General features: G+C 40.1%; 2 protein-coding genes across 5 annotated transcripts; both read right to left on the reverse strand.

The window, feature by feature from the left end:
- Positions 1–3,982: 3,982 nt before the first annotated feature.
- cnot6a (CCR4-NOT transcription complex, subunit 6a) lies at positions 3,983–19,344 on the reverse strand. 3 transcript variants are annotated; one of them, XM_058649326.1, is made up of 12 exons: positions 19,194–19,344; positions 18,028–18,149; positions 16,733–16,919; positions 15,148–15,233; positions 14,946–15,050; positions 14,726–14,794; positions 14,279–14,436; positions 13,608–13,762; positions 11,294–11,448; positions 10,830–11,063; positions 9,582–9,784; positions 3,983–8,742 (listed from the first exon to the last, which is right to left on the reverse strand). In XM_058649326.1, the coding sequence occupies exons 2-12, from the start codon at positions 18,137–18,139 to the stop codon at positions 8,527–8,529; spliced, it is 1,680 nt and encodes a 559-aa protein (XP_058505309.1). In that variant the 5' UTR covers positions 18,140–18,149; positions 19,194–19,344; the 3' UTR covers positions 3,983–8,526. The 3 variants fall into 3 exon arrangements, with proteins under 3 accessions (XP_058505309.1, XP_058505311.1, XP_058505310.1); XM_058649328.1 differs by having other exon boundaries at positions 18,028–18,141; positions 19,194–19,312; XM_058649327.1 differs by having other exon boundaries at positions 19,208–19,295.
- A 241-nt stretch (positions 19,345–19,585) lies between these two features.
- simc1 (SUMO interacting motifs containing 1) lies at positions 19,586–24,730 on the reverse strand. 2 transcript variants are annotated; one of them, XM_058649324.1, is made up of 10 exons: positions 24,316–24,730; positions 22,810–23,325; positions 22,461–22,708; positions 22,290–22,359; positions 21,603–21,763; positions 21,350–21,442; positions 21,097–21,228; positions 20,394–20,550; positions 20,100–20,184; positions 19,586–19,934 (listed from the first exon to the last, which is right to left on the reverse strand). In XM_058649324.1, the coding sequence occupies exons 1-10, from the start codon at positions 24,445–24,447 to the stop codon at positions 19,723–19,725; spliced, it is 1,806 nt and encodes a 601-aa protein (XP_058505307.1). In that variant the 5' UTR covers positions 24,448–24,730; the 3' UTR covers positions 19,586–19,722. The 2 variants fall into 2 exon arrangements, with proteins under 2 accessions (XP_058505307.1, XP_058505308.1); XM_058649325.1 differs by lacking the exon at positions 24,316–24,730 and adding an exon at positions 23,447–23,679.
- Positions 24,731–25,254: the final 524 nt, after the last annotated feature.

A 25,254-nucleotide genomic window follows, 5' to 3' on the forward strand; every position in this document is an offset into this window, starting at 1 on the left:
ATCCTCGTTTCAAAGCTGCTGTTGGCTAAAACACATAACTCTCAGGTTTCTCTAACAGGACAAAACCACACCCCTTGGTTTAACAAGGGTAATAAAAGACGCACACACACACACACACACACACACACACCAGCATCTGTTCTTCAGAGCAGCACATGCTCAGGTGTCATTCTCTCCACAATAAAAGCTTCTCTTCTTTTTTTGTAAATTCAGTTGATCATCATTGTGCCTGAAATTATTCCACTGTTTGGAGTGACTGAGGTGATTTCCACTCAGCTGCAACTGTTGACCTGGCCTCACTCACTCACTCACTCACTCACTCACTCACGTAATCCTGTGCACAGCCTCGTCCAGCAGAAACACACAGTGATATTTCACGTGTGCATTTCGGAAAAGTGCATACAACTCAGATCCACAAGCGCCGAGCCAAAAGAAAGTCTGCTGCGAGCGTGTCAGAAGGAGTTGGCGGAACATCACACAGGAAGCTGGCCTAACATCATGCACACAAACGCACACACGAGTGGGAATTTGAGGGGAAAAGTTGTTCTTTTTCCCTTTCATTTAAAAAAAAAAAGAAGGGATGATTGAGTGTGTGTGTGTGTGTGTGTGTGTGTGTGGGAGGGGGGGTGTAAAAGGCTGATATAGAGAACGAAGAAAACAAGCATGAGCAGGAGAGGGGAGAGATAGAGCGTCTGCATCTGTAAAGGACTTTACAGGCTTTGCAGTCGTGCTGCTGCCACGTCAACACGAGACAGATTGCCCGGCTACATTGGGGTGAAGAAAAGTGGAATCTGTCCTGTTTCTCTCTCTCTCTTCAACTCTGTAAACAACAAACTCACACTCACACACACACACACACACACACACACATGCACGCACGCACACATTTGAACCACAGCTCCGGCAAGAATATTCCACTGAAAGCAGGAAATAGTTCACAACCTCAACAGGGAAAATCGCCACTTGGACGGCCTTTGATATTCTCTTCCACCGTCCCAACTCTAATTTTAAACACATTAACTGGAATTGAGGCAGGGTGTTGTTTTTTTTTAAAGCTCATGGCCTCCACATGAGGACAATCAGGTGAGAATTATATTTACTGTCACAGCCCATTTGAGTGAAATAATATAAAGCTTTGTCCAACACTTTTCACACAGCCTCTGCTGCTTTATGAGAGGTTACTGCCTGTATCTACACTGTAGAGTATGTTAAGCTGAGGTCAGGCTTAGGTTAAGGTCAGGGTTAGGATTAGGCCAAGTGGTAATGATGGTTTAGGTTAGAGTAAGTCTCCAGGAAATGAACGCAAGTCAGTGCAGTGTCCAGTGTTTGTGTGTGTGGTGCTGTCATCACAAGTGAGGAATGGTGCATTTCATGGACGCAGCTGCTGTCCTTTTGTTTCCCAGTACCAGCCCAACAGTTTGCACAGTCAGCAAAAACACACCGAATAGAAGTGACTGACTTGATAGCACCAGTTTGCAGCAGCTGTTTGTGTTTACGCGGCGGGGTCGATCGTGATGAACACAGGCGAGTTCAACTGCTGAACTGCTGAGGCAAACTCACAAGGCTGTAACTCAGACCTGCAGCTGCGAGTGCTGATCACGTCCATTGCCGTTGTCTTAATATATGAGCTGCTTGTGAGGTTTAATAACATTTTTAACAGCGCAGAACTGGAAAAGAAGCAGCCGCATCAGCAGGGCACACAGGCTGTATTTTAGCGTATTTAACATACAATGATTTCCATGAATGTATTACTGGTGTTATAAGGTTTATAGCAACTATAAAGTATAGAAAAGAACACACACATGCACCTGTGTGTCTGTCTATAGTTATGAGGACACTCATGGGTAAAATGCAAATCCCGAGCCCTTTAGCACAACCGTAACTATCTTGACTAAATGTCCAATCCTTATCTGCAACTAACTGACAACCTATAACTAAGCTTTAACCCTTAAAAGGCCGTCTGAAGTTGTGAAACTGTCCTTTTTTTTTTGCCAAAATCTGTCCTAATAATAATGACCACAAACATGCACATGCACTACACACACACACACACATAAGTGGAGTAACCTATTATTATAATAATTATTATTATTATTATTATTATTATAATATAAAAAATGTGTCTTGTATGTTGAATAAATACTTTCTGTACTGTTGTCAGTGACATATTAACACTTGTTTGATGGAAGCAATAATAGAGAAGTGTCAACACTGTTGTTGTCACGTTTGACTGTAAACAGAGATCATATTTGTATGTAGTTCATTAAAAAACAGATTTATTTACACGTAAAACGTGTAAAATCTACAGACGTTTGATGAGGTCTTGGAGCGTTATTTTAGTTTTCCCATGTGATAGTGACCTAACTCCACTTCTGTGTTCAGCTTCGTCTCTGTTCAGACCTGCCAGCATGTCAAGATCAGGTTTCACTGGTTCGTCCATGAGGTGATCTTTTGGCTCCACCGTGTGCCCACAAATGACAGCACACTGTCTGCTGTCCCCAGGCTGTTTAAGGTATTAAATGTTAATGCTAAACTTTATTGATCCCCAATGGGAAATTCTCTTTTCATTTGCCACGCTGCAGGAAAATCTCAGGTCAGGCCTGGGCCACAATAGAGCACCTGTGGCGTCGGTAATGTCTCAGTGTCTCACTGAAGGACACTTCGGGGGGGGGGGGGTCGGGTTGTATTCACTGACACAGGTGTTTCAACCAGGACGGCCTCTCTCTCGACTCAGTGGTTTGGAAATGGTTGTCACGGTGGAGGAGTTTTTAGCTTCACATACACACCCAAAAGAAAAGCTCAGCAGCTGTTTGACACACACACACACACAAGCTCAACATGGTCCCTGAATAAACAAAAATAAATAGATGAAAACCTGCCAGAAAATAAAACCTCAAATTATTGTCTACTTTTACTCTATTGTAGGGGCGTGAATCACGCGGCATATGGTCCACTACGATACCGATAATATCACGATACAACGATTCTGTGGTAACCAATATATTACAAGGCAGTCACATAATGACACATGACGATATCCGTCTGACTGAAGGAAACTAGAATATCCATGAAAAAGTTAACCCTTTAACACCGAGCGCATCGCAGGCGACATGTTAGCGCATTTACGCGGCAGTTTGTGCGATCTGCACAATGAGAAGTTGCACGTTAAATGTGGTTATTACGGTCATTTCACTTGTGCTGTTGCAGGACGCTGGCGAATCTGCATTTTTGTCACCAGAGTTGGACCTAGTTTCCATTTTTTGGCCTGTTTTTACACATCGAGACAAAGACTCAAACAAATGTTATTGTAAATATATTCTATACTGTTCAAATTTCTTGAAAAACACTGAAAAACGTTTTGTTTTTCTTCATTTTAAATTGTTAATACACTACTTTAACATGCAATCAATTGTAAATAACTGCCAGATATTCTGGAACAATGGGCAAAAGCACATTTTCTGGACCACTTATGGTTAAAATAAGCAAAAAAGTCCTGACGGACATTTTGAGGCTCAGGTGTTAAAGGGTTAAAGGTGCAGGGTTACTATTGTTTATTCACAACATAGAGAACAAGGCAATCAGAGAAGGCAGACTTCACCCCCATTCACGCAACATGGCTCTGGCGGCCTCCACTGGTCATATTGGCAAGTGCAAGAGAGGAAACACAAACAAACAGACACACAGAGCCACTAAAAACAATACTTCACTTAAATGTAGCTTTCTCCACCATTATCCCTAACCTTCCCTCATTCATTTGAGCAGCGCCACCGTGAGGAGACATGAAGTAGCGACACCCACCTTTGAAAATATCAATGTTTGCCCTGGCGTACTGATCACTGTGGTATTAAATCAAGTCAGAGGAAGAGCACAGCAAACCAAGACTGACAGAAGAAAAGAAGCAAAAGAAGCCAAGACAAGGAGAACAGATATAGAATTTATTTTTCAACATCCACCGCAAAGAATAAGAGGTGACACAGCTCGAAACAGATAATATAGAATTTATTTTCAACCAGAAGTAGGAAAATACATAGGTAGGTGTAAAGGAAACGAGCAGAACCTGTTGTCAAACAGAAACAAATCAAAGAACAAAACTACTCCAAAAGGAATCAAGAGGACGGCTAAGAGGGTACAAGAGAAAGCATTGTTTACCATTCAGTTTCTTTTTAAAACAGTATGTGTTGATTTGAAAACAGCTGCCTTGATTTCTCATCTGGGTTAATGGACATTCTACAACATTGTGCAATTGTTTCATCTTTTTTTTTTTTTTTTTGCTGGTATTTCATGAATGGTAAACAATAGTTGGTCCAGTGCATAAACACAGTGACACAGATCAATATATGTACTCAGCTGACTACAGATAGACAATCCTGATCATTGAACAACTACCACTAGATCAGCAGGGAGAAGGATATGAGCAAATATACAAGATGACTGACACAAGGAATTATTCTTTAAAAAAAAAAAAGAAGCTTATAACAGTTTTTAGATCATGAAATCGTCTGAGGTGGTAAATGTCGAGTTATTGAGCAAAAAAGAAAAGAGAGACCACAGTTTGAAAGATGAGAAAGCTACATTTTCCAGATAAAATGTTTTAAAAACCCATTCTGAAGGCGTCTAGTTATTATTGCCAAGTTGTTGGAAAAAGGATGCGTTTAAATTGAGTTGAAGGGTTGAGTTGCTGAGGTACATCCACACAATGGCGAGAACGACGATAGATGTGTGTGAGGAAAAAAGGACCAAGTACCTTGCTTTCCTTACAGCCCTACATTTAATGAAGACTACGACGCGAGGTGAGAGAAAAGAACACATGCTCACTGGTTGGTGAAACAAGCTGTACGACAGGAAACTGAACTACAAGCAGCTTTGGTGCGCACCGTTACAGAGATGCAGCCTGGGAAAAAATCACTCTACGCCTAGAAAAGCCCAACTATGAAACACAATGCAACAGTGAAAAAAGTACGCCAACAATGTCATCACTGGCTGAAACTAAGGGGGAGGGGCTTAATTATTCACTCAGCCCTGTGATTTTCCCAGATTTTCAATCAGAAGCCAAAGTCAGTGTGATGAAAAGGGAGAGGCGACAACAGTAGATACTCGAGTGTCAAATTAGTGACTACTGATAGTAACCTACTAGTATAAGTGACTTTACCACTGTGATGCACGAGCACAGAGTGAGATGGACTAGCGGTACTTCAAACAATAATATCACAGGACCAGTCTTGTGACCAGCGGCACAACATTACCTTAGTCTTCAACACAAGTTTAACACCAGTGAGAACAGTGTTCTATTATACCGAAGTGTGACCAGTGGTAAGACAGCTCTGCTGCCCTAACCTACAGGCACTAGCACTCTCCACAGCTAGCGCCATGCAACATCCCAAAATAAAGCTGAGAAAAAGAAAAGATTGAATATCCCTGTGCTGAAAGTTCCGATACCAACGACGCAGCTAGTCCAAGTGCCTTCAACAAGCAGTAACCCCACGGTACCAAGCGTCATCAAGAACATTCAACTTCTCCAAGACAATGTCTCATGATTTCTACAGAGGATTTGGTTCGTGACGAGATAAGAGCAAAATCGTGGGAGCGGGGAGTAAAATCAAGGACAATGCAGCGAACAGATCATCATAAAATTCATGATTTACACATCAACAACACAATTCAATATCTTTTTCTTAGAAAGGAAACATGAGATACATCTTTTATTCACACTTTACAAAAAAAGCTAGCCTTTAAATCTACTACAATACTAATGCCATTCAGGAAAAAAAAAAAAAAAAGAGAAGCAAACTGGACACATTGGTTTCCACTGGAAAACAAAGAGTTAAAAAAAAACAAACATGAAGGGGGGCAAACAAATGGGACAAGATCTGAAGACTAAATTTATACTTCCTATTTACTTGCTTCCCTCTTGCTTTTAAAAATGTCTTTTTAAACATATACATTGTAGTAATAAGATCTTTCCTCACTACTGTGATGGGACAGGGAGCGAGGGCAGCGTCATCTGTGTCCGCTAAGTGCTCAATCATCAGTTGTGCCCTCATAAAAGCATGGCTGTTTTGAGTAGTTGTCTCACCAGTGATCACCGACTTCTCTCGTGGATCTGGGATGTGACAAACTTGAATCACAGCGACAGAGAAAAGCAGCCGATTTCTGACGCCCCTCATCCATAAGCAGCCTTCCACCTTTTCCCAATACAGAGGTAGGGGTGGGGGGTGGGGGGGTCTGAAGATGGCACTATATAGCTGCAGTGACAAGGGTAGGAGAACTATACAAAGTGGTTGCGCAAAGGGGTTTAAACGACACAGCTTGAGTAATACAGTGGGGTAAGTAAAGTCTTGGTTTGGGCAATTTAGGGTGGTGGGGTATTAGGGTGATGGACAAGCTTGTTGAGATTTAAAACTCATGGCCAGAGGAGCAAAGGGCTCAGTATTTTGAGGGTCTGGGCACAGAAAAACAATCAAGAGTGGATTTAGTAAGTCTCATATTCATAAGTCGTGGAGAACGGGTGGGTGGGAAAAGCATACCTGATTACTAGAGCTCAATGAATAGGAAGGATATTATACACATCATCATAACATTGTCACAGCTCATAAAAAAAGAGGAAATTAACATTAACAAAAAAAAAGAAAGACATAAAATCTTCACAAATGTCCCAACAGTATTTAAAAATAAAAGGAGAAAAGGTTGTTCAGGCGTTCGTAAAATGTTAATAGTGCAAGACAACTGCTACAGTGAGGCACGATGTTCTGTGTTTATGTGATGTTTGGGATTCATATAGGTTCGTATCAGTTACGCATCACTGGCGAGTGGGTGAGAGATGAACAAATGAACAGATGTGGAGTCACTGGTGAGCCGCTGACTCGTTCTTGCGCGTCTTCTTCTGAACTGAATGGCAGCAGTGTGGATCGATGGCTTTGTTAATGGGCAAGAAGCAACAGGCAGAGTTTAATAAGTGTCTATTTACAATCGCAGCAATGTGCCGGCAAATCAAAATGACAGCGGGGGGGGGGGGACCAAAAATAAAAACAATACTGACACATTTATTACAGTTAATCTCTAGGGAGTGCAAAATAGTGACAGTGAACGCCTTGAACAACCTCTTCTTACGTCTTTTGTACAAGCTGGTAATATCAATTCATCATACATTAACTGGATAAAAATTTAGCCATAGTTTACAATACAATCTTTTTTTTCCCAAATCGGATCATAATTTACTCTTCGTACAAAAAACGCCAGAAAACAGGTCTTTTGTGGTTCATATACAATCATGTAAAGACTGAGTCGAGATTTCTATTCTGTACAAACACTTGTGAAAAAAACCCACTGCTTTTGTGTATGTAATTTATGGCTGGGGAAAGTCACTACTGGCCTCAGAGATAGTGCTACAGATCTGCCTTCAAATTACCTGTGTGTGTGTGTATGCAAGTGTCTGTGTGTAAGCCTGCATGTGCGGAGTTGGATGGCAACTCCCGACAGTGAGAGGAATGCTGGTTTTACTCCTGGTATCAGCCATTACTCACTCTCTCTGCCTAAAAGCAATCGAGATAAAGGAAAGATTTGCAATAGTCCCTCCATCACGTTTTCCATCAGCCCAAAACCCCCTTGCCCCCCCAAAAAAAGGTGATTTGTGGGCCACACGAGCTCCTAAGCACAAGACTAGCCTAGCTAACTAAACAAGCTGGGGTAAAGTAGTCTGCAAAAAAGGATGGTAGCTGCTCTCAGTTGCTCTCAACACACTCCCTTGTCAAAGGAACACTACATACTGCTTATGCCTAATCAGGTGGATGTAATTCTCGAACGCCTGGTTCTTGAGGCATTTGTGCGTTTGGGAACTAATGCACCAGGGCCGGAGTCAGAGGTGGAGACTATCTTGTAGCACCATGGGAGGCCACGAGCACACATAGGCCTCAGCACCACAGAATGACAGCAGAAAATCTCCCCTCATGCGAGCTGCACTCCATCCACCTCGTGCGACGCACATCTATCAGCTAACAGCTGCTCCGACTGACCACACCTGGGTCTGAGAGTTACGAGTCTGCTGTCTTTGCTGGTTTTAGATTTATACACGACAGACAGACAAGCAGACCATCAGCTATGGAGATTTTTCAGGTGGACGTCATTTCCAAGTCCCCCACCCCCCGGTTCTGAAACCAAACAACGCCCAGTGTGACAAATCTGTGAGAGCTACCATCCCCTCAAGTTTGGATGACAAAGTGGGTGAGTGGATTCGGAGGGGGAGGGAAGGAGTCCAAAACACAAAATATGATGCACGAAAAGGACTGAATCAAGCTGTTAAAAAAACAAAGAGAAAGAAAAAAAAACAAAGAAAAATATAGAATATCTTTAACATTATACGAAATCCCTGTTGGCCAGACCTCACTGCACTGTATGATTATTTTACAGGTTGTGTTTTTTTTGTCTTCCTCCTCCGTTGTGGTGGAGGGAAGAGCTGGTAGTGGGAGGAGGGAGGACGAAAGGGAGAGGCTGTGGTTTGCAGTTCCCCCCTGGTGGTGTGGCAGGGACTCACTACCTGCGAGCAGGCAAATGGAGCCCGTTGACCTGGGAGGGCAAGTTGGGCAGGAGCAGCTCCAGCTGAGCAAAGAGGGAGAAGTGGTCGGAGGGGATGTGGGGATGTGGGCAGCCGCTGACATTGTTCTCTACGAGCCAGTGTGGGTCCAGTGGGCCTAAGATACCCAGCACGTTCAGGTTAGGCTTGGAGTAGAAAATATAGTCAATGACGCCCTGTGGGGAGAAAAAGAGAAGGGTCACATATCCGAAATCTTTTTGAGACTAATCTGCTGGGGCAGTCAGTCTCTCCACAAGTGCTGTACATGTTTTTACCTGTTCTGACACTCATTAAATTAAGTTTGAGTTCTGTAAAGCCTCCATTGTGTTTTCACAATAGTGGTGACAGGTAATCTGATGAAGTCATTAAAATGGCAACCAGAACACATCACCATGTGGTTGTTGTACGTTCTGCCCACTAGAGGGCAGACTTGCATACAACATGAGGCCAGCAACACCTCTGGAGTTTCCAGGGCTCATAGCTGCTGCTGCGCTTCTGCCTCCTCTTCACCTCCAGCAGTAAACTGTTCTACTGCTGCTGCTGCTTCCGCTGAGAGACCAACACACAGCAAAGTGTCTGACACATTAAGTGCCAACGATGTGTGTGGTTTTGATTTTGACACAACACTTATTGGTTTCTAGGCTGCACATCATGTGAGACTGTGCACACCTAACACATCTCATCAGCTCCTGGCACTTATTCCAAGCTGGGAACCTGTTGCCGAGTTTGGCACATTTGTTAAAAGTTCCTTAAGCTTCTTTTAACCCTGCTCTCTCCAGCTCCCCTGTGTCTAGGAGTCTGCTGCCAAATGAAAAAAAAAACTGCAGCTTAATGATTTATCACAACAGATTTATATAAATTCTGAAAAAAATAAAAAATATTCTGATTATTTCTGAGTGGAATTTCCATCTACTGCCAAAAAACGTACTTACCATTTCTCATGTCTCACGCTTTGTGTATTTCTGTTTAAGTTAAGCATCTTTCTTTCTCTGCACATGTTAGAAACCTTAATTACCTTGAAGTCAAAGGTGTAGTTGGTGTAAGGCATCAGGCCGTTCTCGTAAGCGGTCTTCAGCTTGAAGCCATGGGTGATCCTGCCGTTGGCCGTGCTGTTCTTGCCGTTGCAGTTAAATTTGGTCAGGCAGTCGCTGTAACGTAGCTCCTTGAAGTCTTTGTGGGTGCAGTCCACTCCGCCAGTACTCAGGTACTCCACTACGCCTGAACAGAGGGGAGAGAGGAAATCGTCCTAATCAGGTTCCAAAAAGTCATGTGGCACTTCAAGTAAAAGCCAACACTGTCCATGTTCCTACCATTTCATGGGGCAGACATTTTGCAAGCTCCTAACTTGCAAGCAATGCTACTGCGGTTTGTGTACAGACATAATTGAATGTGCTTTACCCATCTGCTATGGACACACACCAATATCAATCAGTGCAGTACCAACAAGTGCGTGCAAAACTGCAAGCCCTGGATTTTAATCCAACTAACCAAGTTAAAAATCCAGAGTATGTCCCTTTGTTTCACAAACCAGTGCAGAGACTTTTCTCTGATGATGTCACCTGTGTAATGTTTTGCGTAATGTGTGATGAAATGATATAACTGCTGATTAATTTTCCATCACATGCTAACAGACTAAATTAAAAAAAAAGTTTCAATGTTTCACTCAAATCAGATTTAATGATTTGTAAAGGGGATGAATAGTGTTTTTTATTGATTAAAATTAACAGAGCAGCAATAGAGCTGCTCACTAGAGCTGAAACTAACGATTATTTTCATAGTCGATTATTTTCTTGATTAATCGTTTGGCCCATAAAATATCAGAAAAACTTAAAAAATATTGATTGGTGTTGATCAAACCTGGAAATGATGATGTTCTCATCTTGTTTTGGCCACAAACCAAAATGATAAACTTTTAATGATCTTTGTTATCCAGCGCAAAGAAATGAAGAAAATACTCACATTTAAGAAGCTTAAACAATCTGAGATTTGGTTTTAATCATGAAAAAGGCTTCAAACCATTTAATCGATTATCAAAATAGTTGTCAATTAATTTAGCAACTGATTAATAATCGATTCATTGTTTCAGCTCTACTGCTCACCCAGAGATGTTTTTTTATATATATATATATATATATATATATATATATATATATATTTGCTCAACGGCGGATCAACATCCATGAAATACTGGGAAACATTCACAGCCTTACCTAAACACAAAACAAACAGATACAGCACGGCTCGATTCATCTTGCTCACTTACCAGAGTCAGGCAGAGAGTTGAGGTCAGCGCACAGCACCAGTGGAATGGCATTAGTTTCACCAGACACAGAGGACAACTTTAGGCTGCGTGTAGCCTTGTCCACTATGCTCTTCACTTCCGACAGGAACATCATGGTCTGGACGAGCTTTACATCAGAGTACTCTGGGTCCCAGTGCATGTGGGCATTGGCTACCAGAAGGAGCTGCTTCTCCATGCCGTGGAGTGACTTTCCAGCTGAAAGGAGGAACACGATTAGCAGGGAAAAGGGACCAGGAATTAGGAATTAGGAGTTTCCAAGAAAATAAACAGTCATCTATACAACCACATGATCCCTTTGTACTCAAACTTCAGTCTCATACAAAAGTCTATTTAAAAAGGAGCAGCACAAGCTATTTGTAAAAAACAAAAACAAATGTAGCATCCAAATAAGAAGTTCCAAAGATCATGAACAGGTGTTAACTTACAGGAGAGCTCCATCATCTCTTTGCGGACCTCAAGCAGTACAGCTACTCCGATGTTGTCCTTGGTCATCACCCTGTTCAGCATAGCCTCTGAGCCCTCGGAGTTAGCCATGGCCAGCTGGTTAAACTCCACTGTGTGTTTCTGTACTACACTGAACCTGGAAATAAACACGGAGAGACAAGAAAGGAATAGACTCAACTTCTTCAAGTGTGCCTTAACTCACACACGGCTCTCCAGACTGAATTCAATTAACAGCAAATGGGACATCACTTTCATGTTTACTGGAAAAATAAAAATGCCTCGGCTAATAGGGCTGCGACAATTAGTGGACATAAATCGATGATTAAATTAGTCGCCGACAAATGTAATTGTTGGTTATGTCATCACACAGCTTTTTCACACATCCTTTTTATTTAATACAGAGTGAGATATGTCGCTTTCTATCCATCTCTGCTGGGAGTCAAACGTGCAGATCTAACACCCTCTTGCTCAGGGCAAATATCAAAGGAATAGAAGCATTTCACTCTGGACGTACCAAGGAAAGTAATTGTGTGTAAATTTTGCAAAGACGATGTTCACATATCACAGGAGGACTTTGGTCTGACATGTCACCAAGTTGTGGGAACACTCATGGTGCAAACTCATGGCAAACGCACTTTTTACTTCCTTTTTATTGAGGGAAATGTTTGTCAGATTGTTTATGATTACTTTTGGTTTATAGAAAATGTTCTTATATCAGCACGTTGCCAGTCCTTTGATATACATTTTAAATCAAATTTTAATCAAGCAGTTTTATTTCTTTTGTAGAGGTATCCTAAACAGCGGCTGTGTTTATTAAACTGATATCAATAAATCCCATATGTTTAATTGTACTGCCCAAAACAACCTCAAGGTAGACCGAAAAGCTCGTAGCTAAAAAAGACTGATTTAAGATCCGACTAATCAAAGAATCGATTAACTAATCGGCAACTAGTCAACTGTCAAAATAGTCATTAGTTGCAGTGACAGTGTTATTTGTGTTTATTATACTGTGTGTTTTAACGAGTGAGGAGAAAATCCGTCTCATCTGTTACAGCAAAATAAATGACTCTGTACGGGATGTTTCAAGCATTTTGTTTTAGGCAAAAACATGCTTGACTAAATATTTACTAAAGGCTAATGCTAGTCACATGAAGGTCATCTTGTTGCTTTCCTTAAAATTCAACCACCACTTGAAATTGGTTTCATTGGATTTGGAGTTTGCCACTAAAAAAAAGCCTGCAATCAAAGCCACACAAAATTGATTTGTACATGTTGCAGTTATATCACAGTCACATCACAACAGCAGTCCTATGTGACGAGAGAGGAGTCAACCATCAAGGCAGCAGATTTAGTGTCAAAGGACAGTAAAACATTATGGATGCTTTGGTCATCTGCTGGCCCTCGTGTGAAAGAGAGAGTGTGTGGGTGGCAGAGTGCTTCACATGGTCCACAATGAAGCAATGACGCAAAACACACAAGTTGTACATCTTTTATGAGATGTGTGACAAAAACACCATTAACACCATTATCTCCAACATTAAAATACAGTGGTTTAAATAGGGCGAGCAAAGTCAGCTACGGACTTTTCACGGAAGGCAGATTTCTTCCCAATAAGATAATTTGCTCTCTCATCATCCTCCTTTTCCTCACATCATATATTTCAGACACTGATATAGTGAAATTAGATTAAGATGGAGCGCAAGATATGGTGACTATTATTATTTAAATTATTGTTATGTTATTTGTTGCCATTTTATTCACCACCACCTTACCGCTACCATGATAGCCAACCCGAAATTCCAAAATGCTCCCACACAGGAGAACGAAAACATGCTGCTAGTGTGTCTTTTAACTCCGGCCGTCCTCCTGTGTCTGCTCTGGCCATTTATACAACTGACTTGCAGCACTCAACGCCTCCACCTCGGCTCGTATCAAATGAAAAAAACAAAACAAAAAACCCTTCCCTGCTTACTGGCGCAAGGCCCATTTATACTTTATACATTTCTGGTCACCTGACGTGATGATTATGTTATTTGAAAGCTTACACACTAATTGGGCAGTTGAATCCTCACACTGCTTAAATAAACATCTATCTTAAAAGATTTATTAGTTTCCGACTCTGGGAAAACTACTGTAATGTAAATTTGGAACATCTTTGTCAGTGTTTAACAATGAAAAAAAACTTTAACTATATATATATATATATATATATATATATATATATATTTTTTTTTTTTTTTCAAAGTTATATTAGGACAAGACAACAGTAATAACTATAAAGCTGTAGATACATACTTTTCCGTCCTGTAGAAAATTGCACATCCATCTACGTGTTTACGATCCGACTCAGACATCGTCCTAGCTCGTGACTTTGGACTGAAGAACCCCTCATATCCCTGCTCCTTCAGCTCAGGCAAGAAGAAATTGTAGTACTGCTCGGTCTCAACTTCCTATAATACACAGTAGTAGACAGTGGGAGAATGTACATCAAAATGACTGGCAGTTTCAGGATGACAAAAAACAGCTTTCCATGGTGAGTAAGTTGAGAACAAAGAAGTAAGACAGGAAATATGTAACCCCTTTCTTTTAGTGAGAAACAAAAACTGACTATCAAAACAAAACGTAACATCCTTTCATCTAATACATCCACAAAGAAAGTAATCAAACAGTATGTGTGATTATTAGTTCACAATGAGAGCTGCAAACATTTTATCTATCCCAGGAAAATGACCACCCATTGTAAACAAAGTGTCAGCAGTAAACATAGTGTTTTACAAACAGAGCATTTTTTTTCCCAGTGTTATTGGAATGCATGACAATTTACAGGCATTTCTTTCATGGTGTAATGTCAAGCTAGCAATCCTGTAGCCAACACCAATTGTTTTAATCTAATTTGACCTGCATTCATAATCAAAACAAATTTAGTTAAATCTACATTAAAGCCACACTCGTGTTTCACCCCTCACCTGTAAACTCATGACGTCCGCATTGCAGCCCATAATCTCCTGCATGATTGATTTCTTCCTGTATTCCCAGTTTAGAGCCCAGGAGGGACAGTAACCATACAGTTGTCGTGTGGCGTACTTATCACACAGCACATTGTAGCACATCACAGAGAACAGTGCTGAGAGGAGAAATGGACAGAGGGTCATGTTACTAAAACAAAATGACATACTACAAAACAAGTCAATGATTTTGTTCAACATTTATTTAATTAGTTGACCAAAATGCAATCTTCCTCCATGCTTTAGACTTTCTTTTCTACACATTCTATAATAAGCAATGCTTTTGTTGACAGCAAGGCTTGGAATTCTGGGCAATTTAATTTTCAATTCATAAAAGCAAGCCATCCAAAATGGATACAATTTTTAAGATTGCTAGTTTGCAACTATATCCTGCCCTGCTGGCCTTACCTGAGCCCCGTGAACGATCTGGTTCCTGGAGTGAGATCCATGAGCGAGCTGGGGGTTGCTCTGTTGGTACTGAGTAGAAGACAAAACAGGAGGACTACATATTAGATTACATCTATTGTGTATATATAATGATGAACCCATGAATTGTGGAAATAAGGAAAACCTTCTGCATGCAATTCTTGTCCTAGCGTCAAAACTGCAAGACATAGAGGGTACTTACAGCGTTTGATGGCCCCTGCCAGATTGTCTAACAAGTAATTGAGCAGTCTCCGCGTGCCATCGGGTTCCTGGTAGAGGCTCATAATTTCTTGTGCAAGTGGGTTTCCTGGTGAAGGAAAAGCAAACCAGATTGAATCATTGCCAAGAGACCAATGGGATTTCAAGGCAGGAATGGCTACAAAACACATATATAAGCCACTCACCTTTCAACCCCAGTGTTTGTAACTGAAACAGTTTCCCCAATTCAAATGGCAGAACCCGCAACTGGTTGTTATTTAAAAGCAGTTCCCTGTGGTAGACATAAGGGAATTTGATCATTAGAAACCAGCACTGACAAAACCCGTCTTTGTTACTTCTTAAAAGCTTTGGTTGCCACCAAATGAATACATCTACAACATTGAATAAAAGCTACAAAATTATGACGTTTGCAATTTCAGTTGATAAAGCCCCTTATTCTACACACTGCAATATGCAGGTGTTCATTTGTTTTTAACTTGCATAAAACATTAAACTACAGCCCTTGTAAATACTGTGAAAGTATAAGATGATGTGTGATTAGCCACAGAGAGGGCAGGAGTTCCATCTACACGCACCACTGTGGATACAGTGAAATTTGCAGTAGACACTACTTGTGTTATGCCATAGTAAAAACTTGGAATTTTTGATGGTTGACACAAAGCAAAGTGTGTGTGTGTGTGTGTGTGTGTGTGTGTTGCAACAATTAATTGATTCATCAATTGATGACTATATTTAACTGTTTTGAAAATCGATTAATTCATTCAAGCTCCCTATAATCTAATTGATTAATTATGGCTTGTGGACAAAACAAGACATTTAAAAATATCATCATTTAGAAGTTTTGGGACCAAACAAATAGTTGATTCATTGTGAACTGCTTTATCCTCCACATGAGGCTGCTAGAGCCAATCACAGGCATACAGGGTATACAGCAGGACAAACTACCAATTTGAGTGCCCAATTAACCTCTGCATGTTTTGGACTGCGGGAGGATTTCGGAGCAAACCCACACCCACACAGGTTAAACATGCAAAAAACTCTATACAGGGATGCAAACCAGCAATCTTGTGTTAGCCATACACGCCACCATGTGGCCCCAAATACTTAAGTAACTGACAAAATAATGTTAAAATTAATTGATTCTAAAAATAATCATTAGTTGTAGCCCTCATGTGTATTTTAAAATAAGACTTCACAGCTCTACCGTGAAGAAATTGAATAAAAATACTTATGGGTCTTTTCTTTTATCATTAAAACTGTTTAATATTGATTGTTTTGAATAATTCTGCATATTCCAGTCATGCAGTCAAGCACACTGCCCTGGCAAGCAAAGCTGGACATTGATACTGTACCAGTCTGACAGAGGGTATAGGAAATGTTCAATATGGGCTGAGGGCAATTACAGCCCTTTTAAGGCTGGACCGACACCACAATACCGCCACACGATTCACGTGTTTGAACCACAACTAGGACTAAGGCACTGTTGAACTCAACATCAAAGCTAGTTGGAGAATTTTCATCTCACTGCAACTCTCGATTTTGCTAATTTCCACAGTTATTATGCGAACTGCTCAGTTTCACCACGCTATATTCAAAGGTGGTAGCCCAGTGCCTGTTTAGACTGGCTATGCAACACTTGCCTCCTTGATTTGAAAACTCATATTACCATTTTGAGTGACACCATGAATCAAAATCAAAATGAAACCTGCTGCTCTTTTATATCTTGGCCACACGAAATTGTTTTTTTACACATCGCCTGACACACCTTACCTGAGAGACACCATGTTGCCAAGCTCTGACGGCAGACTCCTGATCTTATTGGATGACAGATCCAGGTACACCAAGTTGTGTAATTTGGCAATGTCTGGTGGGATGCGTGACAATGAATTGTCACTTAGATGCAGGGCAGTGAGGTGGGTGAGAGACCATAGGGCTGTGCTGAGACTCCTTACACGGCCTTACACGGAGAGAACAAACACAAACGATTTGGGTTTAAGGATCAAACTTATACTTCCTGTATTCATTGGTAGCACAATGATAAATATGATGCTTGGGAATAATTTCACAAAACACCTAAGGCTAAAAGGAAAACTTATGGTCAATTATGGGGTCCAAAATACTTGGATAAGACATTTCAACAGAGATTAATTTCAACATAGAGTGAGTTTAGTGAATAACAAGATTAATATAACCAACAAAATACAACTGTTTGAACAAAAAGTACTGAAACCAAAAGTTACCGTTTGTTTTTTAAGATTTAATCATGGGTTATGTACTGTTGGTTTTGCTCTGCTGTGAGATTTAATCTTTGGGTTTTGAATTACTGTTTAAAATGTATTTGAAGACATCTCAGTGAACTTAAAACTTACTAACAAAACATTTCATCAAGAATATAATTGGCAGGTTATTGTAAAAAAGAAATCATTCATAGCTACTGGTCTGTATGGGTCCATGTATGCTGCACCAAAGCAAAGAAATAAAAGAGAAATATCTGATTATTCTAAATAAAAAACAAATTTCTACTGGGATTTTCACATACAACCATCTTTAGGTTTTACAAAGAATGGTTGGAAAGAGAGAAACTGTCCAGTGTGTGGCAGTTCTCAGAGAGAAAATGTCTTGTTGATGCCAATGAAGAGAATAGTCACAGGGTTTCAAAATTGTAGAAACGCAACAACAACTCAAATAACACATGTGACATGGTATGCAGAAGATCAAGTCTACTTGCACATTTCACCACCAAAAACGTGAAGTGGATGGGCTTCAACATCAGAAAACCACACCAGGTGTAACCCCTGTGATTTCTGAGGCTTCATGTGTAGCTAATAAAGTGGCAAGTGAGTGTAAGTCAGATATAGTGCCACAGAAACTTTTTTGATTTAAAAATAGGAATTGACAATACAGTTTGTTTCCACACAGTCTCCACACTGATGGAGTCACATCAATAGACTAAATGAGTCATTTAACTGTGAACGTGGTCTAGTTCCGTGTCAAATGTGTGTATTTACTGTCACTTGATTACCACTACTTCACCTACATAAGTGGAGAACTCTTTCAATACTTACCACTGATTTCCAGCTCAGCCCAGTATGACTTCTTCCCGTTGGCTGCTTCCTCGGTAGACATGATTGTATACATCCGCCTGGGATCCGGCGGGTCATATTTTTCCTTGGGCATTCCTATAACACTACAAAATTAATTTGGATTTTAAACGTTACATATGCTGACAACATGTGCCAATTGTCAGAAATCAATTCAGTAATTTTCGGCCTGACACTCGCAGTTGGAAAACCTTGATAATTAAGTGACGGATGTGGCTAAATAGATAATCACATTTGAATGTAAGTTAAGTTAAGCTAAAACATAAAATATCTAGAAATAACTTTTTGATCAAATATGCTTTAAAAGTAGTGGATCATTATCGATGGTTTCAAAGTCTGTAAAATTAAGTGACAGTTAAACGTCTTCCTGAGAAGGCTGGATTTAATAGTTACATAATAATCACCTTAAAAATGAGCTGAAGTAGCACGATATTGCAACACTTTACTTAATAATCAGAGCTGTTCACGACTGTGTAAAACGCCACTTTAAAAAAACGACTAAAATGTATTTTTTAAATTAGAAAAACAGCAACTGCTAGCTGGGGTTAGCCGAATTTTTCCTCGTTGTCGCTAGCGATTAGCATGGCTTAGCTATGCCTAAGTAGATAGCTGTTATGTACACAACCAACGCTAAATGGCTAACGCTAGCTACATTGCTACCTAGCAAGGTGGTAACTGACAAGCAAAGTTAGTAAAATGACACGAACAGCCGACCAGCGCACGGTGTCCACGTTAGTTAACGAAACTAATTAAATTTGCTATACGAATATAAAGGTACAATTGTTGTTTACAAATAGCAAAAGCGCTGACACTAGGCCGCGACACGGCGCATTGGTTAGCTGCAACTAGCTACCCTCAAAGCAGCAAAAATCCCAATCGTGGAGATAAACAGAAAGTAAACGAGCTCACAGCGCTACACAATGCTGGGTCTGCGAGTGTCCGCGAGCTACCTAGCCTAGCTTCACAGTTAGCTTGCTGGCTAAACCCTAACAGATAAAAAACGATACGGGACTGACCCGACTTCCGTGTACAATAAGCTCTACTTCCGAAATTTACCACGGAGCTTTCATCGTGTAGACAAGATTGTGCTGAAGCTAGTCCAGCCTTCCAATTTAAAATCGCACTTTTACCTGCAAGAGCATACCAAATCGCGAGGACTGCGTGTTCTCTTTTGTTTTCTAGCTACTTCTCAGCCGTTTCCGCTGCTGTATCATGGCGACTGTAAGGATTTTTTTCCCTCTGCCGATAACAGCGCTCGATCCTATTGGTCAGCGTGTAGACGATCCAACCAGCTGTTGAACCAGAGTAAATAAAATCCCTGAGTGATCAGTGATGGACTAAGAGACAAATGACTACGGCACTATAATTAAGTGTATTGTCGCTAATGAAATTAGACACTGTTTGCAGAAAGAGCAGTTTATAATAGACTGTAATAGCGAAGGTTTGATCCCTTGAAGACAAATTCCATGTAATGGATCTGATCTTTGTTCACTGGAGAACAATATAATACAAAACAAACTGATGACGAAGACTCAACATTTATTAAAAACACAAACATGTACAATATAATTAAATAATGAACGAACAACACAAAACAAACAATTCAATGCTTTACAGGTCTTCCAAGAGAAAATGCACATACATGTTAGATTTTTATATTCAGCACTGACAGATATCTAGCAGGTGATCCTGTAGATAGGTGAGGGACTCCTCCACATGGGGAGGTAACGAATTACCAATGTCAGCCTGGGATCTGGACTGGAAGGCATTTACAGCTTCATGAATGGCTGACTTGGATACCTTATCATGTGGCCTGTAGACAGTCTTGTCACGACTACCTCTTTGTTCACTGACTGAGCTGCACAGATAGCCTAGGCATAAAAGATGAAAGAAGTAAGGAATACATCAGAGTCGTGTTACATTTATTTACATCCCCACCACCATATCCCAAATATGCCATCGCTCAAAAATGCTGTGAAACGTACTGTCATGTATGTATGTCTGTATGTGTGTTTAGGTATGAGGAAACACGTCACCTCTCATTGCTTTGTTGTAGCTGAGTAGCAACATCCACAGAAGATGGACCAACTCTTCCCACCTTTGCCACCTTTCAGTACCATCCTGAATAATAAAATCAGCTCCATTACATTATCATAGTTTCTCGCTGCAAACTACCAATACATTTAAGTTCACACAAATAAAGTATCTTAAATTCCTTATTTATACATTTCTCAGAATAGTATCACTACACGTGAGAAGGCTAAGGTTAAGGTAACAAAAAGAAAAGGTTAAGATGTGAAAATGAGAAATCAAACAAGTCTTATATTCACCATGGGATCTGGTGCCAGAGTGCAGTTCTTCATAAAGTGAAGCAGCAGACTAAGTGACATGGGCAGAAAAATTTTCTGTGGGCATGAATAGTCCAACAGTAGTTCCAGCAGCTTACTTCTCAGCTGGTTGACCTGCAGACTCTCCAGCAACAACATCCTGGGACGTGGAAAGGCATCAGTCAACGATGGCTTGGAAAACAGCACATTGTGCCACTGGAGTAATAATATTATTTTAAACTGGTATATGAAAAGCAAAATAATGGTACATCTGCTTTTTAACAATCACATTTCATGGACTGGTGTAGCCTTTTATAATTCATAGTATAACGTGATATGGTCTGTTTTAAACTAGCTTTTTGTTTTCATTCTCTCTTTCAATTTTTCTGTATTTTCTGATCTTATTAGAGCACATTGAGTTCCCCCTGTGTATGAAATGTGCTATACAAATCAAGCTGCCTTGCCTATTGGGCTACTGTAAGAATAACTGAGTTATCTTGCAATCTAGCAATAGCTAATAATCAGGGTAAATTCATGCAATAAAATCTAAAAACAAAGTAAGAATGTGAAGCATCCACATAAAGGTGTATGGTTTTTCAAACAAGCAACATCAAAAAAAAATATATAACCATATTGAATAAAAGAAAATGTGTCAGACTTTCCCCTGTGAATATTGAAACCTGGAAAGCTTTTCATCTGTCCTCACCTGTAGGCTCGCAAAGGCACATTGCTGATGACCACATGGAAGAGCTCCTGAGACAGCTTCAAAGAGCTGAGAGTTGGAGAGCAGTCGACCTCCACAGCCAGAGACAGCATCCTCTGAAAGATGGACACCATTCTGTGGGAGAGAAAGGCCCCAAAACAGGGTTTGTGCACATAGACAGACATGTTGCATGTACATAATGTGAATGAGGCTAAATACATACACTAGATTATCACATTACATTATAATTATTCACCTGGTTTGTTCATCTCTCTCTCGGGTTGTTTCTTTACTCTCTCCAAACTTCACAGAATTCATAATAGCAGAAAAAAGCCACTTGGTGACATTCCTGAAAAACAAACACTCCATTTATACATATTAGGGTAAAGTAAAAATTAGAAACAAGAATGACAACAATAACAATCATTTTCACTCGGTGTAGTAGGCATAGTATTGTAAAATTAAACAGTATACTGAGTCCAAAGTTATTTCCTGGTTAACCAACTCACCTGACTTGAGGAAACTGCTGATCACATGACAATACACATTTGGTTATTGACTGAGGGAGAGCAGACATTGAGAGTTTGGCATGAAAGTCATCCTCCAATGTTTGTACAACATAGTCCAGAAACATGCGCACGACTTCCCACCGACGTCTCTTTGTGGAGTCCTAACAAAACAAGTAGGTCATCATATATAAGTTTATTGAAATAAGAAAAAGATGTTCAGCTGTAACTAGGTCTGCATAGTAAGGCAGACCACAGTGAAAAAAGAAATACCTCAGCATTTTCAAAAAGTGGCCTTATATTGTAAATAATGCAACTCTCTTTTGGGGAGGACTTTTGTTGCTTACAAATTTGCAGATTATCATACATGAAAAAATGTGTAATTCATATTGTGGGAACAGAACAGTTAACACATAAACTACTCTGCCCCAAAAAATCTAACATTTTTAGCTTGATTGCGGCATGCATTTGCCATGGCACAGTTTTGATAAGCTTATGCAAAGACACAATTTTATTTCAATCCATGCTCAATTTTCACCAAGATCTTGTATTTATGACAGAAGATTTAAACTGCTGTGTTAAGTCTTCTCCATCTTTCTTTCACAATTTGAGCCTAATGAATTTTGTAAATTTGTCAAAATTACCTATCTTTCCTCTATATTCTCATATTTTGCTGGCTGGGGGAAGTACCTGATTGGCCATGACTGTGGTCACCATCTCCCACTCCCATGGAACTGTGTTTTTATCAGCTATGTGGTGTCTGAAGATGTGAGGACAGAACAGAAAATGTAAAGGAGAGATTAAAATTCCCATGAAAAGCTATAAATAATACACTATTATTCATTTTGATGGTTCCATCACCTCTGTGTCCTCATCAACAAGTTGAATGCTTGCACGCACAGTTGATGGGGATACTGTGGGTTGAGCAGAATGTTGTGCAGGAGATGGGTCGTGATATCTTTAGGTGGATAATAACCAGGCTGGAGGAGATCAGACAAGAGCTGCAAAGTGCCTTCTGGGTAGTTTTCTTCCATAGCAATGTAAACCAAGCTCAGGTTTTGACGACACAACACTTGAGGAGGTCCAAAACTGTCGTCTTCCACACCAGTCTTAAAAAGAAGATAATCATAAGAGAGCAGTTGTCATGTCCCGTTTGTAATGAATGCTACAAAGAACTACAAATATAAAGAAATGGAGAATAACCTCTTACCAGAGCTCGGCATGGTCTAGACATTATTTTCCTCAGTGTAACAGGGCACACAAAATGTCTGTCCTCTTGACTGGCTGCCCTGAAGTCCAAATCAAATCTGCTCTCTTCATTACCGTCATCATTCTCATCATGCCAGACCGAAGATGGTGGACTGTTCATTTCTATAAACTCACAATATGCCTCATCCCTGTTCTCACTGTTCAACATTATTGTAGGAGATTGACCACGAACGCTGCAGCACGATAAGCCAGGACTTTTTGAGGCCCTTTCAACCTTTAACGTATCCAACTCACAGTCAAATATGTTTTCAGCTGGTTTATCTCTGGATGTGGGTGTTTGATGGACTTGGCTCTTTAGGTCATGGGATACAGGGCATTTGTGTGGTATTGGTTTAAGGTCCGAGGGGTTCAGTCTTGTGGAGGATGAGTGGCATGATGACCATTCTGATGTCTGAGTGTTTTTATGTATTTTCACATGAGGAGAAGTCCTTCTTGAATCTGGGTGGTGAATAAAACACTAGAAGAGGGAAAAGTAAACAGAAAAAAACAGGTCATTAAATAATATGGCTGCTTTTCTAATATGATCAAACAAGCTAATAATATGACTCAAATATTCAAACGTCAGTAAACATATTTACCTTCAGGGACTGTAAGAGACAAACACACATCAGTGTTTGTTTTTGTAATACTCATTTCCGTCACCAGAGGCTGAAGTGCACTACTACTCCAGTCTATGAGCATCATGTTTTCCTCCAGGTAAATTTAAACATGTCCAAACAAACACCCTAAACTCAAGATACTCAATGAATTAGCAATGTGAAATTACTGTCATGTTTTTCTTCTGGGCAGCAGTGTATTTTCATCAGCAAAACATTTCTGTCAGAGAATTTTTTTAGGGTTGCCATTCCCCAACATGATATTAAGTACAATTTATTTTTTATTTATTTTTTATGATTTATATAGTAATTTGGGTCACAAACCTTGTCTGTCATCTTTACTAAGTGAGTACCGCTCTGACACTGGAGTCTTCTATGGTATGTTTGTTTGGATGATTTATTTACAAACTCAACACATGTACTGACTGACTTTGAAAACCGTGTGTCCTCTCGTAGTGTGTCTGTCTGTGTAGTTCACTGATGTGTGCATGTTTTGCTTTGTACAAAACAAAGCAAAAAAAGAGGAAATCATTCAAGAAAAAGAAAAACTAAAAATAATCCAGAGAATCTCCCTAAACCCGACGTTTTACTGTATGAATTGCTGAAATTGGTTGACAATGTCAGCTAGACAGTGACCAAAGAATTGTGAACAAGAACAACAATAATAATAATAATAATAATAATAATAATAATAACATATTCCGTCACAAGAATTCCAGCGTGTGCCTTTGATCTGCACTATAGAAACATGCCGTTGCCTTTGTAGAAGCACATTTATCTCACTTTCACGGCAGCATTATGAGAGGATTTCAGAGATTAAGCGTTAAGCACAAGTTTATTTGTTATCTCACCGGTGGGAAACGGTCGCTCGCAGCATTGACGTCAACCCGTAAAGACGTGAGGAGCAGCGGCTCAGTCTCCGTCGACGACTCGACGATTTCCACATCAGATTCGCCAGAGCTGAGGCAGATCACATCATCCATTTCTCCTCCTTAAACTCCAGATGACAACAACTTTCTGCGGCTAATCGTTGCAACCAGTTTACTAGCAGGCCCATGACAGTCAACCTTAGCATTTCCTTGTTGATATCTTCTCGTACATGGACCTGCTGCCGCCGAGAAGTTGGAGTTCGGGTGTATTATTTTTCCTCAGGTTAACGTGACACAGCTGGTTTAATTCAATAAATCCAAAAGGCACATGTTTTTAGTCAACAATGCTAGAAACCGAATGACAGGAACGTATGACGCGTTGTGTGACGTCTAGCGATTCCTGTTTCTCTCCTTCTGTGGCCAGATTACACAGCACAAGCGGCCAAACATCGCCACCTGCTGGACTGTCTTCTTCTTCTTCCCAGCTGTGGAAAAATATAGCTTGTTTACTCTATAAATTCAACAAAGCGTTATAATGTTCAAGGTTCTTGCTATGTATTACACTCAGTGGGTCAGTGCTGATAGAAATCTATGGAAACAGGTATAGAACATGTAGAAAATCCATTGTTCAATTAATTTGCCAGTCTTTTATTGATTTTTCCCCACACACATTGATTCAAACTCTGATCTGCTTAATGGAACTTAAACAGTATATTTATTGCTTGTTTTGCAACAAATGAACTCTGGCTTAATGTACACAATCACCTCATACATCACACACAATACACACTGTGCATACAACACAGCTGACCATTTAAAACCAGAAATTAATCAAAATGACATAAGGCTTTTATTTTGAAGTCATATAAACAGTCCAGTGATCAGGAAAAAAAAAAAAAATTAAACAGCTGTATTTGGGAT

This window comes from Solea solea, chromosome 14 (genome assembly GCF_958295425.1).
Source record: "Solea solea chromosome 14, fSolSol10.1, whole genome shotgun sequence".
NCBI classification, from domain to species: Eukaryota; Metazoa; Chordata; class Actinopteri; order Pleuronectiformes; family Soleidae; genus Solea; species Solea solea.

Bases quoted from the DNA above. Each gene is read 5' to 3' on its own strand.
- cnot6a (XM_058649326.1), bottom strand. From the start codon at position 18,139: ATGCCCAAGGAAAAATATGACCCGCCGGATCCCAGGCGGATGTATACA. The intron at 15,234-16,732 runs GTAAGGTGTGTC...TGTCTACCACAG, and splicing joins GGCAACATGGTGTCTCTCAG to GGAACTGCTTTTAAATAACA. The intron at 8,743-9,581 runs GTAATTAAGGTT...TTCTCCCCACAG, and splicing joins ACTACACCTTTGACTTCAAG to GGCGTCATTGACTATATTTT.
- simc1 (XM_058649324.1), bottom strand. From the start codon at position 24,447: ATGGATGATGTGATCTGCCTCAGCTCTGGCGAATCTGATGTGGAAATC. The intron at 21,229-21,349 runs GTGAATAATTAT...TCTCTCCCACAG, and splicing joins GAGAGAGATGAACAAACCAG to AATGGTGTCCATCTTTCAGA. The intron at 19,935-20,099 runs GTGACGTGTTTC...TTTTATGCCTAG, and splicing joins CTACAACAAAGCAATGAGAG to GCTATCTGTGCAGCTCAGTC.